The sequence below is a fragment of the Leopardus geoffroyi genome, chromosome A1 (assembly GCF_018350155.1).
Source record: "Leopardus geoffroyi isolate Oge1 chromosome A1, O.geoffroyi_Oge1_pat1.0, whole genome shotgun sequence".
Classification (NCBI taxonomy): domain Eukaryota; kingdom Metazoa; phylum Chordata; class Mammalia; order Carnivora; family Felidae; genus Leopardus; species Leopardus geoffroyi.
In genome coordinates, this window is record NC_059326.1 from 114,250,796 (window position 1) to 114,265,048 (window position 14,253).

Here is a 14,253-nt window from a genome sequence, read left to right on the forward strand (position 1 = left end):
TACATCTCTTCTTTCTTTGACTGCTGTAATTCCCTTCTCTAGGGCCTCGTGAAATGCCTGCTCTCCAGACTCCAGCTTGTGGAGAACGCTGCTACCTGCCTTCTCAAATGTATAAAGAAACATAATTATCACCTACATCTTCAAACCACTCTACTGAATTTGCATTCACGTAGGGATCCCATACAAAGAACCTGTCCACCGACTCTGGGTCATTTCTCAAACACTCCCTAGTCATCATGTCAGTCATCTCTCTCATACTATTAATAGAAATATCTACCACCTTGAAAAGGTTCTGACACCCAAATACTTGCATTAATGGGATGAAACTCCAAAGGAAAAGAGCACTAGTTAACTTTGCTTCTTTCAGATATCAAAATCAGAAGAAAAATAATCAAAGCACTGCAAGGCTGGGCCAAGTATGCCCACATCTTTAAATATGGGGATAAGAAATTAGCACATTTAAGTTAGGTCAACTTAAAAATATAACCAAAATAGGGGTGCCTGGGTGGCTCACTCAGTCAGGCGTCCAACTTCAGTTCAGGTCATGATCTCACAGCTCACAGGTTCGTGCCCCATGTTGGGTTCTGTGCTGATAGCTCAGAGCCTAGAGCCTGCTTCAGATTCTGTGTCTCCCTCTCTCTCTACCCCTCCCCCCTTCACGTTCTGTCTCTTTCTCTCAAAAATAAATAAACTTAAAAAATATACATACAACCATATTGTGCTAAGTTGGAAGAAATTTTACTTTCACTCAATACATTACCAATTAAGCCTCAGAAGTCAAACTGAAGTTACCAAATCTGCTTTAAAGAAAATAAATTTTCAGGTATCTGTCCTACTATTGTAACCTGTTTATAGTATAGAAATATCATAGAAATAGTTAAGAAAACAAATTCTGGTAATCAGTAATATGAAAAAAAATAATTAAATATACATCACTCTCTCTTAGGACTCACAGCACTAATCCATTATTGATCATATTCTATTCAATATGCTAACATCTTCTTTTCTATCCACGGGCAAACCTGCAGAATTCACCATTATGTGCTGGTGTTAACTAACCACCATTCTATCTAATGTAAAGCACAACATATTTTAAGTCAATTCTGCTAGTGCTTCAAGAAATATATGCATTTGGATGCCTAGGTGGCTCAGCTGGTTGAGCATCCAACTACAGCACAGGTCATGATCTCACAGTTCATGGGTTCAAGCGCCACATCAGACTCTCTAATGACACAGCTCAAAGCCTGGAGCCTACTTCAGATTCTGTGCCTCCCTCTCCCTCTGCCCCTCCCCTGCTCACACTCTGTCTTTCTCAAAAATTAATACACATTAAAAAAATTTTTTTAAATACAAGTGAATTACATGAGGGTTATTTCAGTGTACATAAAGAAGACAGAGGACAGCAGAAATATCAGAGAATTACACCACAACATAAAACAGTCAAGATATACCCTGAAGACTTTAGAGCTGTCTAGATATAAATATTAGGACAAACTGGCATCATCAGTTTCTTAGAATTCAAATCTTCTCAAGAAATGTAAAAGATGAGTAACACAAACACATTCATATTATTTCACTTTGAGCAGCCATTAATTTTATCTAAATAAATTACTAAAACATTATTAATTTTTTAAATTTTTTTTAATGTTTATTTTTGAGAAAGAGACAGAGCGCCAGCGGGCGAAGAGCAGAGAGAGACACAGAATCCGAGGCAGGCTCCAAGCTCTGTGCTGTCAGCACAGAGCCTGACATGGGGCTTGAACCCAAGAACTATGAAATCATGACCTGAGCTGAACTTGGATGCTTAACCCACTGAACCACCCAGGTGCCCCAAATTTCTTTAAAGATTTTATCATTTTTGGGGTGCCTAGGCGACTCGGTCGGTTAAGCATACAACTCTCAATCTCAGCTCAGGTCATGATCTCCCGGTTCGTGGAATCGAGCCCCACATTGGGCTCTGCGCTGACAGCATGGAGCCTACTTGGGAGAGTCTCTCTCCCTCTTTCTCTGCCTCTTCCCCACTCTCTCATGTGCATGCATATGTGTACATACACTCTCTCTCAAAATAAACTCTAAAAAACAAAAAAACTAAAATTAAATCAAGATTTTATCTTTTTTAAGTAATCTCTACACCCAACATAGGGCTCAAACTTACAACCTTGAAATCAACAGTCATACACTCTACCTACTGAGCCAGCCAGGCACCACTAAACTAAAACAATTTAAGGAAAAGAAAAGTGGCACACAGAATTCCCAAAAATGGGACTTCTTACAGGCATCAAAGACATTACAGATTTGGTGCACCTGGGTGGCTAAGTCGGTTGAGTGTCTGACTCTAGATTTTGGCTCAGGTCATGATCCCAGGGTTGTGGGATTCTCTCTCTCTCCCCCTCTCTGTTCCTCTCCCCTGCTTGCACTCTCTCTCTAAAATTAAAAAACAAACAAACAAACAAACAAACAAAACTGGGGCACCTGAGTGGCTCAGTCATTTAAGTGTCCAACTTCAGCTAAGGTCATGGTCTTGCGGTTCATGAGTTCGAGCCCCACATCAGGCTCTGTGCCAACAGCTCAGAGCCTGGAGCCTGCTTCAGATTCTGTGTCTCCCTCTCTTTCTGCCCCTCCCTCCGACACTCTCTCTCTCTCAAAAATAAATAGACATTAAAAAATCAAAAAATAATGAAATAAGACGTTAAAGTTTTAAGGCATATCTATCTCCTTGTCCTCTTCTCGTCATTTTCTTTAAAGCCAAGAATAATTTTGAAGAGATGTGTCAGTTCTTTATTCTAACCAAAATTTTAAATTAGCAACAGCATATAACAGTTGGGAAGTTCAAAAAATATGCCAAAAATTCCAAGGATCACTATTCTGGCTACAAGTTCTACCCACTTGACTTACTTCACAATGGTATACATATGCAGTTTTCATCCCAGTTTACACATTACAAACTGTAATTTGGCTTGTTACTACTGTTTCCTTAAAGTACATGATACTTGAAAAGAAACAGGAGAGAGTGAGAGAGGAAGGAAGGAAAAGGGAGATAGAAAGAGGGAAGGAAAATCAAAGGTATAAATGCTTATGTGAAGAAAACATTAAAAAATAAGGAAGATCTCAACTCCAAATATTAAAAAATCTTGTTCATAAAAGTCCACAACAGTAAAGAAACTCTTTATAAAAAAAAAAAAAAAAAGATAGACTATGTGGGAAAACTCCTAATTCACATTATCAGAACCAAGGTCAGTAAGAATTCATAAAAATCTGTATGATAAACTACCTTTCAAAAGATGCTATTTCATAATCTAATAGCAAATTAAAAGAAGCCACCCAATGTGCATCAATAAATAGTGACCATATAATTAATCATCAGAACCTGGATATATGTAAGAGTGAAAAGGCGAGCTACTAATAATTACACGAGAAGCAGATATAAACCAGGGCTCTTCTAAGAAAATGGGGTGTACTATCACCTTTTCAAGTGGAGATCAGTACTATACATCAAATAAATTATAATGGCGCATCCATACAATAGGGAACTTTGCAGACATAAAAACACAAGAGTATTGTCTCTATATTCCAATAAGAAAAGAGTTCCAAAATAAACTGTTAACAGATTAAAAAAAAACAGGGGGCTGAGCCCGGGTGGCTCAGTCAGTTAAGCGTCTGACTTCGGCTTAAGTCATGATCTCATGGTCCATGGGTTTGAGCCCCATGTAGGGCTCTGTGCTGACGGCTCAGAGCCTGGAGCCTGCTTCGGATTCTGAGTCTCCCTCTCTCTCCTTCCCCACTCTCACACTCCCTTTCCCTCCCTCCCTCTCCCTCCCTCTCTCTCTCTCTCTCCCCCCTCTCAAAAATAAACATTAAAAAAAAAAACTTTAAATAAAAACAACAACCACAAAATGATGGTGCAGAACTGTGTGTGGTATGCTACCTTCCTCTTAAAAAACTGTGAGGAGGGGCATCTGGGTGGCTCAGTCTATTAAGCGTCGGACTTCAGCTCAGATCATGATCTCACAGTCTGGGAGTTCAAGTCCTGGGTCACACTCTGTGCTGACAGCTCAGGGCCTAGAACCTACTTTGGATTCTGTGTCTCCCTCTATCTCTGCCCTTCTCCAGACTGCATTCTGTCTCTCTCAAAAATAAGTAAACATTAAAAAAACAAAAACAAATAAAAAACAAAAACAAAAAACTGTGAGGCAATATTTGCTTACATTTGCATAAAGAAACTCTGGAAAAACACATAAAAAACCAACGTGAGGGGGGAGTGGGTATGAGTAAAAGCAAGAAATTCTACTAAATATTTTTTTTTAACCAGGTGAATTACTCATTAAAAAAGTAGCAGCCCCACCCCATGACCACAATATAAGTAACTTCATAGGTTTTAACCTAACAAAAGTTTGACAAATCATTTCACTTACGAACAAAATAAAAACCTCCACATAGACCTAAATCACAAATTCTAAGCATGAAAAGTCTGGATTAATATGGTTTTACAATAAATTAGTCACTCTGCATCAATATTCTCATTTCAGGAAGGAGACAATAACTAGGTCCTGTACAATCTCAACCAACAACAAAATATAATGTAGTTGGAAAAATGGATGTTAATTTTCCAGAGTCACAAGAGTTAAAAAACTACCTGCAACCTCAACTTTTACTCTTGATGCTTCCCATTAATGACAATGATGGAACTGTTCTATTGATGCTACTTCCATCAAGAAAAACTTTCTATTTTTTAAAGTATGTGTGAACTTTGTATTGAATCTCTCCCTCTACCTTCTATTTCTCACCTTTTGTCTACATTCCTCTATGCTAAGTTTCTTTGCAAAAGCAAAAAACCACCCTATTCTTACAAAATAAACAATGCTTAAGTCAGAATAAAAACATACAAGCCTCAAAAATACCTAACATATAGTCACAGTCTGGTTTCAATGCCTTTTCCATATTACTCAAATTGAAAACAAGAACTTAAGAAAAATAATCCCATTCATATATTACATGGATGTGTTACCTATGATTACATATAATAACCAAGACAACTGCTTTGTTTAGTACTTAAAAATTCCACCTGAGTTTGTGCCAAGCCCTAAAGAGTATATTCTTTAAAAATTCTTCAAGTATCTGAAATATTCTCACCTGTTCAGTAATTGAACTCAAATCATTAGATGAGAAATCTTCCTCTTCATTCTCAAAAAACTCATAGTAATTTTCCAGAAGTCCAGCCATTATCCTGCTCACTATTTCTTGCTCTTTCAGATCTTCCACATCTGTGTAAATGCTAAGAATAAAAGTCCAAATTGAACTGAGAGTCCTTAAATCAAATACAGGTAAAATTAGAAGACAACCAATGAGTCACTTTATAAACCTGAGCAATTTATGTCATCATTCTGTGCCTCAGTTTTCCCATCTGTAAAGCCTACCTAATTTGTACCCTCTTCACAGAAATGCTGGGAGGATTAATCAGATCTACTATAAAAAATAATGGTTCACCCAGCAACCTATGATCCTTGGGGGATAGTATAATGACTCTATTTCACGAATTCAGTATTTTTTGATTACACAAAAATTGGGGGGAAAACTTACTGGAAGACATCTGGACCAAAGACAGCAGCCAGAGAGTTTGCAGACCAAATTTCTTCATGATGTGATGCTACATTGGCTAAAAATCTACACAGAAACTTTAACAAACTGTAATTAACAGGTGGAAGCTGTTGTAAAAGGAACCTCAACTTTCTTCCAAATTCATCTTCATTATTATAATCTATAAAACATAATGACAGGTTTTTTTAATGAAGTAAAAGCAAAGCTCAGATATTTTGCCAGGTTCACATTACTCCACCCACATCACCTTTTTTACTATAACAATTCAAAACCTCTTCACTTCCTCTACCAGGAGCCAAATGCCTTAGGGCTTTGCATTTCACTTATTAAGGGGAAGAGAAGAGTTAGAGAGAAGGAACTCAACCCTTCAATTGCTGAAGGATGTTTTCCTCATCTATTACTCATCAGCACAAATTCTCTAATTTATTTTTTTTCAATTCTCATCATACTGTTTTTTGCATGACAGTACCTGTGTTTCCAAATCAGTGCCAACTCTAAGAAGTCAAAATGCACTGGCTAATGCTAATCAACGCCAACTATGAATGAACAAAGAAGATTTAACCAACAAATAGAATCAGTGACACTTTTCCACTTGGATGAATGGGCAAAGAGGAAGGAACAGGGTGTAAGTAACTTTCTTCCTCCCCTAACATCCTGAAAAGAACAATTAACTTCAGCAATATCAGTAGGACTAAATAAAGAAGAATTCCACTTCTTAACTGTTTTTCTCTAAATTGATGTTGCTTTCTGTTTATGAAGTTAATTTTTGAGTGACAGAAGCTAGGCCCTGTGTTAATCATGTCAGTGAATTTTCATAAATAGAAACTTAGGCCTATAGCATCCCGTGATTGGTGAGGGTCTCACTTAGGAGAGAGAATTTCTCACATATACCCTCCAAATGAAGTAATTTAATGCTTCAATAGTGAAAATTAACCCAATTATGTTTCACTACATATTTTTCTTCAGATTTTTAAAATTAATTTACAGAAAAATTATAGGTAAAAAGGTTATGGTCAAGATATTGGCCAACTCTGCAAAAAACACTTAAGCCTAAGCTTATCAGGAAAGGTTATAGTCACATGAGTTTTACTTAAAATTTAAAATACAACCAATACCAATTCTTCTATATTGATAATATTACCAACTGTCCATTCAAGTACAATACTTTGATTTCTTAACTGAATGAAAGAGTCCCTAGAATGTTTTTTTAAACCACCATGGCTACAGTTGGTGGAAATGTTAACAACCTAAGCAGCAAAGGGTTATTTTTAAAAATCATGGTTATCAACTCAAAAAATATATGCAAACAATTAATATTATCAATATACTGACTGCAACAATAACACTAACAAATTCTACATAACACCCTCCCTAGCTTTGTGGCACTTATCATCTGACACACGCATATATTTAGTTTATTTATCATCTATTTTTCCTCTGTCTCTGCTAAGTCCTTTAGAAGTTTAGCTCTGTGATGGCAGAGGTTTTTATCCAGTTTTGTTCACTGATGCACTCCCAGAATCTGGAAGACTGCCTAGCATATAGCAGGTATTAAACAAATTAGTTGGATAAACTAAATGAATACACAATAATGGGGCAAAAAGCTGAACTACTAAAACATTGGCTTTGATGGAGTGGTAATGCTGTTTTTTACTTGAAATACTGTCCATGTTGCTCTACTTTTGATTGTACACAATTCCACTATACAAAAATATTTATAACTGCCAGGCTGCTTCTTCTATTTTTTTAAATGATTATTTATATATCTTGAGAGAGAGGGGGCACTGCCAGAGGGAGAGAAAGTGAGAGGGAGAGAGAATTCCAAGCAGACTCCTCCCTGTTAGTGCAGAGCCCCACTTGGGGCTCAAACTCACAAACCGAACTGTGAGATCATGACCTGAGCGGAAGTCGGATGCTTAACCGACTGAGCCACCCAAGTGCCCCCAGGCTGCTTCTTCTAAAGTCTTCAAATAAGGCAGAGAAGCATTTCAAAATATATACAGCTATAAAATACACACCTGCTTGAATTTCTTTCCTCTTGAACCTACTTCGGAATTAAATTATATACAGAAAAAATAGATGTATCAAAGAAGTTTATCCTAACTAGCAATTCTTTCAAGCACCTAAGCATTTTTTGAAAATGTTACAACAAATTCACAAAACTAAAAGCCTTGTTTTCTAACAAAACGTAACATATAAGTAGCTGGACAAATCATGGTCTAAAACAATGACTGTCAACATTTGACAATGAATGGAATGGTAGTCATGACCTGGGGGAAAGGGATGACAGTGCGTAGAGGCGAGGGATCTTGTTAAACATCCTAAAATTCACAAGACGGTCCCTTATAATAAAGAATTATCCAGCCTAAAATATCAACAGTACCAAGGTTTTGAAACTCTGGTCTAAACAAAAAGTCTAACCACACCAGAAATGCCACACTGCAGTGTCTTGCTACCACAGAAAACAAAAATGACTTTTTTAAAAACACAAATGTAATTGCAACAATGCTCCTTCCATGTTCCTAAAAGCAACAATCTCCTCAGGGCACCTGGGTGGCTCAGTTGGTTAGGCATCCGACTGCAGCTCAGGTCATATCTCATGGATAGTGGATTCAATCCCCCTACCTCGGGCTCTCCGCTGTCAGCACAGAGCCTGCTTCTGATCCTCTGTCCCCCTCTCTCTCTTCCCCTCCCCCACTCTTGCACACACACATGCTCTCTCTCAAAAATAAATAAACATTAAAAAAAAAAAGTAATAATTTTCTCAGGTATTTTGAATGTCAATTAAAATACCAACACAGTACTCTTCTACAAGAAGTGGAGAAAGCAATCTTTATCCAGTGACCTACTAGACATCTTTCTCAAAAAATTACTAAAGGAGAATAAACAAAATTAAACAGATTATATTACAAAACAAACAGAAACAGCACCTCAAGTTAAGTACTGCCACACCTTTTCTGCATAGCTCTTAAGAAAAGGGGTGTGTATGTGGGGATGTGTATGCATAAATACACATGCTAATGGTTACATAAGTGGAGAATGGAGCATGATGGATTTCTCATGTTAGAACAATTAAAAACATACGGGCCACAGCAAATTTGTATACTTTAAATTCATTCACAAGCAAATGTCAATGCAGTAATTAGTAAGATGCATACTGTAATCCTGTGAATAACATAGTGCACAATGCTGTCACCATTTTAAATGACTCAATCAAAATGATAATCCTAGTGATAAAATAGCTTCTGACAGTCTCAGTGAAAGTCAATGACTTTATTACCATTCAATCTTATTCCAGTTACTCATTTATAAATTTTCTGATAGCTGGAACTTAAGGTTCCATCTTTAAGAGATGTGACTGCGAGGTGCCTGCATGGCTCAGTCGGTTAAGCCTCCAACTCTTGGTTTCAGCTCAGCTCATGATTTCACAGTTCATGGGTTGAAGGTCCACATCAAGTTCTAGGCTAGCAGTGTGGAGCCTGCTTGGGATTCTCTCTCTTCCTCTCTCTCTGCCCCTCCCCGACTCATGCTCTCTCTCTCTCTCTCTCAAAATAAACTTATTAAAAAATAAAGAATTGTCTGCAATTCAACTAATACACTGAACAGAGAACCCTGTTACTTTAAAAACAAAAAAATGGCTCTCGAGTCATAAAAAAGACTCAAAACAAAACTCTTTTAACACATCAGTTTCATTACGTATTTAATGGATGCAAAATGCCGATTAGGTGACTCAATATAAATATTTGAAAATATTCCTACAAAAAAAAAAAATCAAAGAAATGGATTCAGAAATTCAAAACAAAACAGTAGTATTTGGGTGGGGGGAATAAAGTTATCCTTTGAAAAAATGGGACATTAAGGACAATGTATTTTGAAATCTGTTTTTTGATCCAGGTGGCACATTAAAATAAAAGAATTAAAGTAGTGACCTTCAGACATAAATCAGAGGTACTCACTAATTTAGGCTCAAAGGTGTTTAAACAATTTTTTTTTTTTTGTTTTGTTTTGTTTTTTCAACGTTTATTTATTTTTGGGACAGAGAGAGACAGAGCATCAACGGGGGAGGGGCAGAGAGAGAGGGAGACACAGAATCGGAAACAGGCTCCAGGCTCTGAGCCATCAGCCCAGAGCCCGACACGGGGCTCGAACCCACGGACCGCGAGATCGTGACCTGGCTGAAGTCGGACGCTTAACCGACTGCGCCACCCAGGCGCCCCTAAACAATTTTTTAAAGATGGATAAAAACACTCAAAAGAAAATCTTCCTTCTCTGACTACATATGGCTTAAGAATACAAACACATTATAAAACATCCAGCTATGACAGCGATAGGCATTAAACAGTTATGTCTTAACACCAATGAATTTCTCTAGAAGACCCAATTCAAAAAATTAAAGAGATTCCACAATACAAAGCCAAAACATAATTTTAAATTTCAAGAAATGTGTAATATTATACACCACCTTTATAAACTTTCCCATATAAAGAAACATGTCACTCCATTACATACACTGAATACCATTTGGCTCTAGGAACAGAATTATTTCCTCACTGCTTGGTTCTTCTTACCTTTCTGCCTACCTCTATGTCTATTTTTCCTTCTTATTCCATTCCAGCTAAGCCCTACTATTAGTCACCTCCAAAAACCTAACCCAACAAATACAAATCAACGCTTTTTTATTTGGCTTGGAATCCTGATATTCAATTTGGTATTTTATTTCCTCCAGGCAGAAGTCCAAGAACAAGTTTTAAGTATATTCCAAACCTGGAATCAAAGTTGTCTTCTGGTTTTTGCTAGCAAGTTCTATCAAACCAGGGACAAACATCCAATATTAACATCACCACTAAGGAATGGCACTATTAGTGGATGTTATGCCACACAATATCACTTCATATATATTTTTCTTCTTTCCCAACCCTCTTATTCCTTGTTCTTTTCTCCTGCCCTTCCTCCTCCTCCTTCTCACCCTGTATCTTAAGCTTCCTAAGACTAATCATAAAAAGTAAATTGTACTACACGTTATCTAAAAAGTTGCCATTCCCTTGACTAGACCATATAGATACAAAGAATGTATGTTCCCAAACGGGAACATAAGAAATTGATCTCAGAACTACTATAATTACTGTCTACATGTCAAGATTTCTATAAGGTAAAAATATCCTGAAATTAATGGCAAATGATTGATTGGTAAGAATCAAATTATACTACCTTGAGAAAGCTGCATCAAGTGAATATGCAAACTGCCAGGAATAACAGGTTCAGGAAGTTCTTGAAGGAAAAATCTAAGAAGACTAATAGCTGAGGGAACATCTGCTTCCTTAACCAAATCCACCTCTTCTCCGCTGTCGTATCTCTGTCGAAGCCACTCCACTGTCTCAGCATTTCCATTGACTTGAAAAAGTCCTTGCTGCTCCAGACCTCCTACATTAGTTCAAGGCAAAAATTAAATAAGATTCAACTTCAAGTACTTGGCCATATATATTCATTTTCCAATCAATTTAAAATATTCATACTTCTCAAAGCCCTTCTTGGCTCTCCGGTTGGGCTGAACACCTTCAAATAACACATCTAGAAACATACTATCACTGTCCTAAGGGATAATCTATTTTACCCACCCCCGGCCCATTAAAAATGTTACTATCACCACCCCACTAAAAAATGCTCTATGCTGGGCATTTCTAAGTGTATGACTTTAAATAAGAAATTAACATTTTTCCTTACTAAATTTTGGACTTTTCATACTGGAAAAGGAAGGAAGGAAGGAAGGAAGGAAGGAAGGAAGGAAGGAAGGAAGGAAGGAAGGAAGGAAAGAAATCAATCTAAGGTCAAAAGGTGCAAGTTGGGTTTATTAAAACAAAGGCTAGCCCTAAAGGTAAGGAAATGTATACCATGTTCCTCGATATAGTCCACAACGTGGCGGACTATGAACGGAACCTCATTGTCTGGATGTCCTCCCTGCTGCAGCTCATCAAGTGGAATTCCAAATATTTTGTTAGCAAGAACAGAGTTGCAGTTACTCAAGGAAGGGGAGGAGCTCTTCCTCATATCTTTTTTGCAGCCAGAAATCAAAGCTGTCTTTTCTGCCAAATGGAAGATTAAAAATAAATAAATAATAAATAAATAAAAAGACTAACAATCAACAGGTGACAATATGACTAAAATAATTACAGAAAAATGCTTTATACCAGAATGTGTTTTCATCATTACATATGTTCCAGCTTTCAAGCCCACAGAACATTCTACAAATAAAGTTCAATATAATCATCCAAACATTTTCTCCATTAAATATAGTTAGTTTTGAATACTGCCTTTAGTGTTCGTGTATTTATCAAATAATGGCAAATTTGTCATTAAACTTAGCAAAGGACATTAATGTCCCAAAGACAAATTAAGGAGCAAACATGGCTCCAACAGGGCCTTTAGTGAGCAGGCTTATTGACACAGGTGAAAAACCAAACCCAATCATTTCTGGACTGTGCTACATGAACCCCGTCTAACCCCTTAATTTGTTAGCATCCAAAACAGGAGAGAATCACTTTTTATAAATTGATGGTTTAAAAATAACTTTTTATAAATGATAGGCTAGTAAGAACAAGATTAACCAGTTTTTTATTTCTACATGACAGAGCAGCCATAATGTTTTTATAAATGAAGGAAAATTTTCAGTTCTAGACATCAACTTTCAAACGAGAATGTTCTTTCATCAAACTTGCTGTTTCATTAATTATTTCAAAGAAAAATTTCCACAGCCAGTCTAGTTCAGAAGAAATAAGTTATTTGTCTTAACTTTGTAGTAACTGTGATCAGTAAAGCAGTGAGAGAAAACAATGTTTCTAATAGATGAAGCATCAGAGAACAAGTAATCCCAAGAAAAATTGTTTTCTAAAATAAAATATTCATTACTTTATGTGGGCACTAAGTATTTTCAAAAGAAAGAAAAACTTTTTTCAAAAGTTGATAATGATACCAACTGTGTTTTTTTTTTTCATAACCCCAAAGAAACAATTCCTTTCTCACACAAGAGAGCAAAAAAATAAATAAAACTACTCAATATTCTAAAGTTTGCAAAAACAACTTCTATACACATTACATAATAGCTGTACCCAGTAGATCAAGAGAGTATCACAGTGTGACTGGGACACAATCTATTCAACTTACAGAAACAATAGAGGTTAACTTAGGCGCCACAAAATGCCATAAATGTATACAACTTCAGACAAAGAAGATCCATTCTTCAACATATCTGGTGCCAGCTAATAACTCCCAAACCTCAAGTTAATAACCAAATAGCATCAACAGGAGATAAACCCCCAAATTTCTGTGTATTTATACAGCATGGGAATACCGTCTTGAAAACTTACCTTTGAGTACTTAAACACCTAAGTTTAAAAAATGGCTTCTGTACCAGCTACCCTCACTGAGCAAGCATTCTTTTGTCATTTATGGCTGTTTGAGATTATGGCAGAAGATCAGCCTGTAGTTCCTCATTGAAGAAACGCAGAACTCGATCAGTACTTCAGCAGTTAATCTAGAAGAAAAAAAAAATTCTTTTTATTTCCCAAACCAACTTAAACTGTGAGAAGTGACTAGAATAAACACTGAAGTCCTTTTAGGAGGATACCTACACTTAAAACCATTCTTCTGCCTGAAAATTTGCCTGTGACCTAGTTAGAGGCAAAAATCTTGCACAAGGTTTCAAATTATGATGGCTAACCTGGACAAGAATCTTTTGCTAAAAACAAAAGAAAACTGCAAAGGAGAATCTTTAACAGTACAGATCTTCAGAGATTACACCATTCAAATAATCCATTTTCCTCAATGGATCTTGCATTTGAGCACATATACACACACTCCACCCACATCCATTGTGTCCCCTTATACTCAGAATAAAACACAGAAGCATTTTTAGCTCAAAGAACTGAAGACAAGATTCTAAGCTCAGAACAGCACTCATGTACTTTATTCTTTTTTTTTTTTTTTTTTTTTTTTGTACACAGCAAATATTTTGTTAGCAAGAATGTAGTTGTCTGACCTTTCTGGTTTGGAGAGATAACAGCGTATGTTGGAAAAGAGCAGTTAACAGAACCAGAAAGGCTGACATTCAAAATATTAACTACACCATCCTATAGATATGACCCTGAAAAACTTCCATGTCTCCATGTCTCTAATCTTAGATTTCCTTATGTAAAAGTAATACCGGGGCGCCTGGGTGGCGCAGTCGGTTAAGCGTCCGACTTCAGCCAGGTCACGATCTCGCTGTCTGTGAGTTCTAGCCCCGCATCAGGCTCTGGGCTGATGGCTCAGAGCCTGGAGCCTGTTTCCGATTCTGTGTCTCCCTCTCTCTCTGCCCCTCCCCCGTTCATGCTCTGTCTCTCTCTGTCCCAAAAATAAATAAACGTTGGAAAAAAAAAAAAAAAGTAATACCTACATAGCTGTTAAGTTTAACTGAGATAATACATGCAGGTAGCAGAGAGATAACCAGTTTTCTCTCTTCACATTAAATGTTAAAAAACCAGCAAACAGGCTGGAGAGAGGAAATCTGTTTGGCAATGCATTTAATATTTGGTCTCGTTTATCAATTGTTTCATCACCCTCTGGGAATTCTAACAATCCATTTAAAAATTAGTAAGTTCAGCAGCAAACTACACTGCAGCATTC

At 36.9% G+C, this 14,253-nt stretch overlaps 1 protein-coding gene across 17 annotated transcripts in view; it reads right to left on the bottom strand.

Annotated features, from left to right (window-relative positions):
- The window catches only part of FAM13B (family with sequence similarity 13 member B), an 89,363-nt gene that overhangs the window by 57,102 nt on the left and 18,008 nt on the right, over nt 1-14,253 (bottom strand). For 10 of the 17 annotated variants that reach the window (XM_045489968.1, XM_045489883.1, XM_045489867.1 and 7 more), the window contains exons 2-7: nt 12,957-13,123; nt 11,484-11,675; nt 10,804-11,016; nt 5,578-5,755; nt 5,131-5,272; nt 4-99 (exon numbers count right to left, since the gene is read on the bottom strand). In XM_045489968.1, coding sequence (XP_045345924.1) covers nt 4-99; nt 5,131-5,272; nt 5,578-5,755; nt 10,804-11,016; nt 11,484-11,640 — 786 coding nt within the window. In that variant the 5' untranslated portion in view covers nt 11,641-11,675; nt 12,957-13,123. The remainder of the gene's footprint in view (nt 1-3; nt 100-5,130; nt 5,273-5,577; nt 5,756-10,803; nt 11,017-11,483; nt 11,676-12,956; nt 13,124-14,253) is intronic. The other 7 variants (XM_045489986.1, XM_045489992.1, XM_045489977.1 and 4 more) reach the window with 1 other exon arrangement.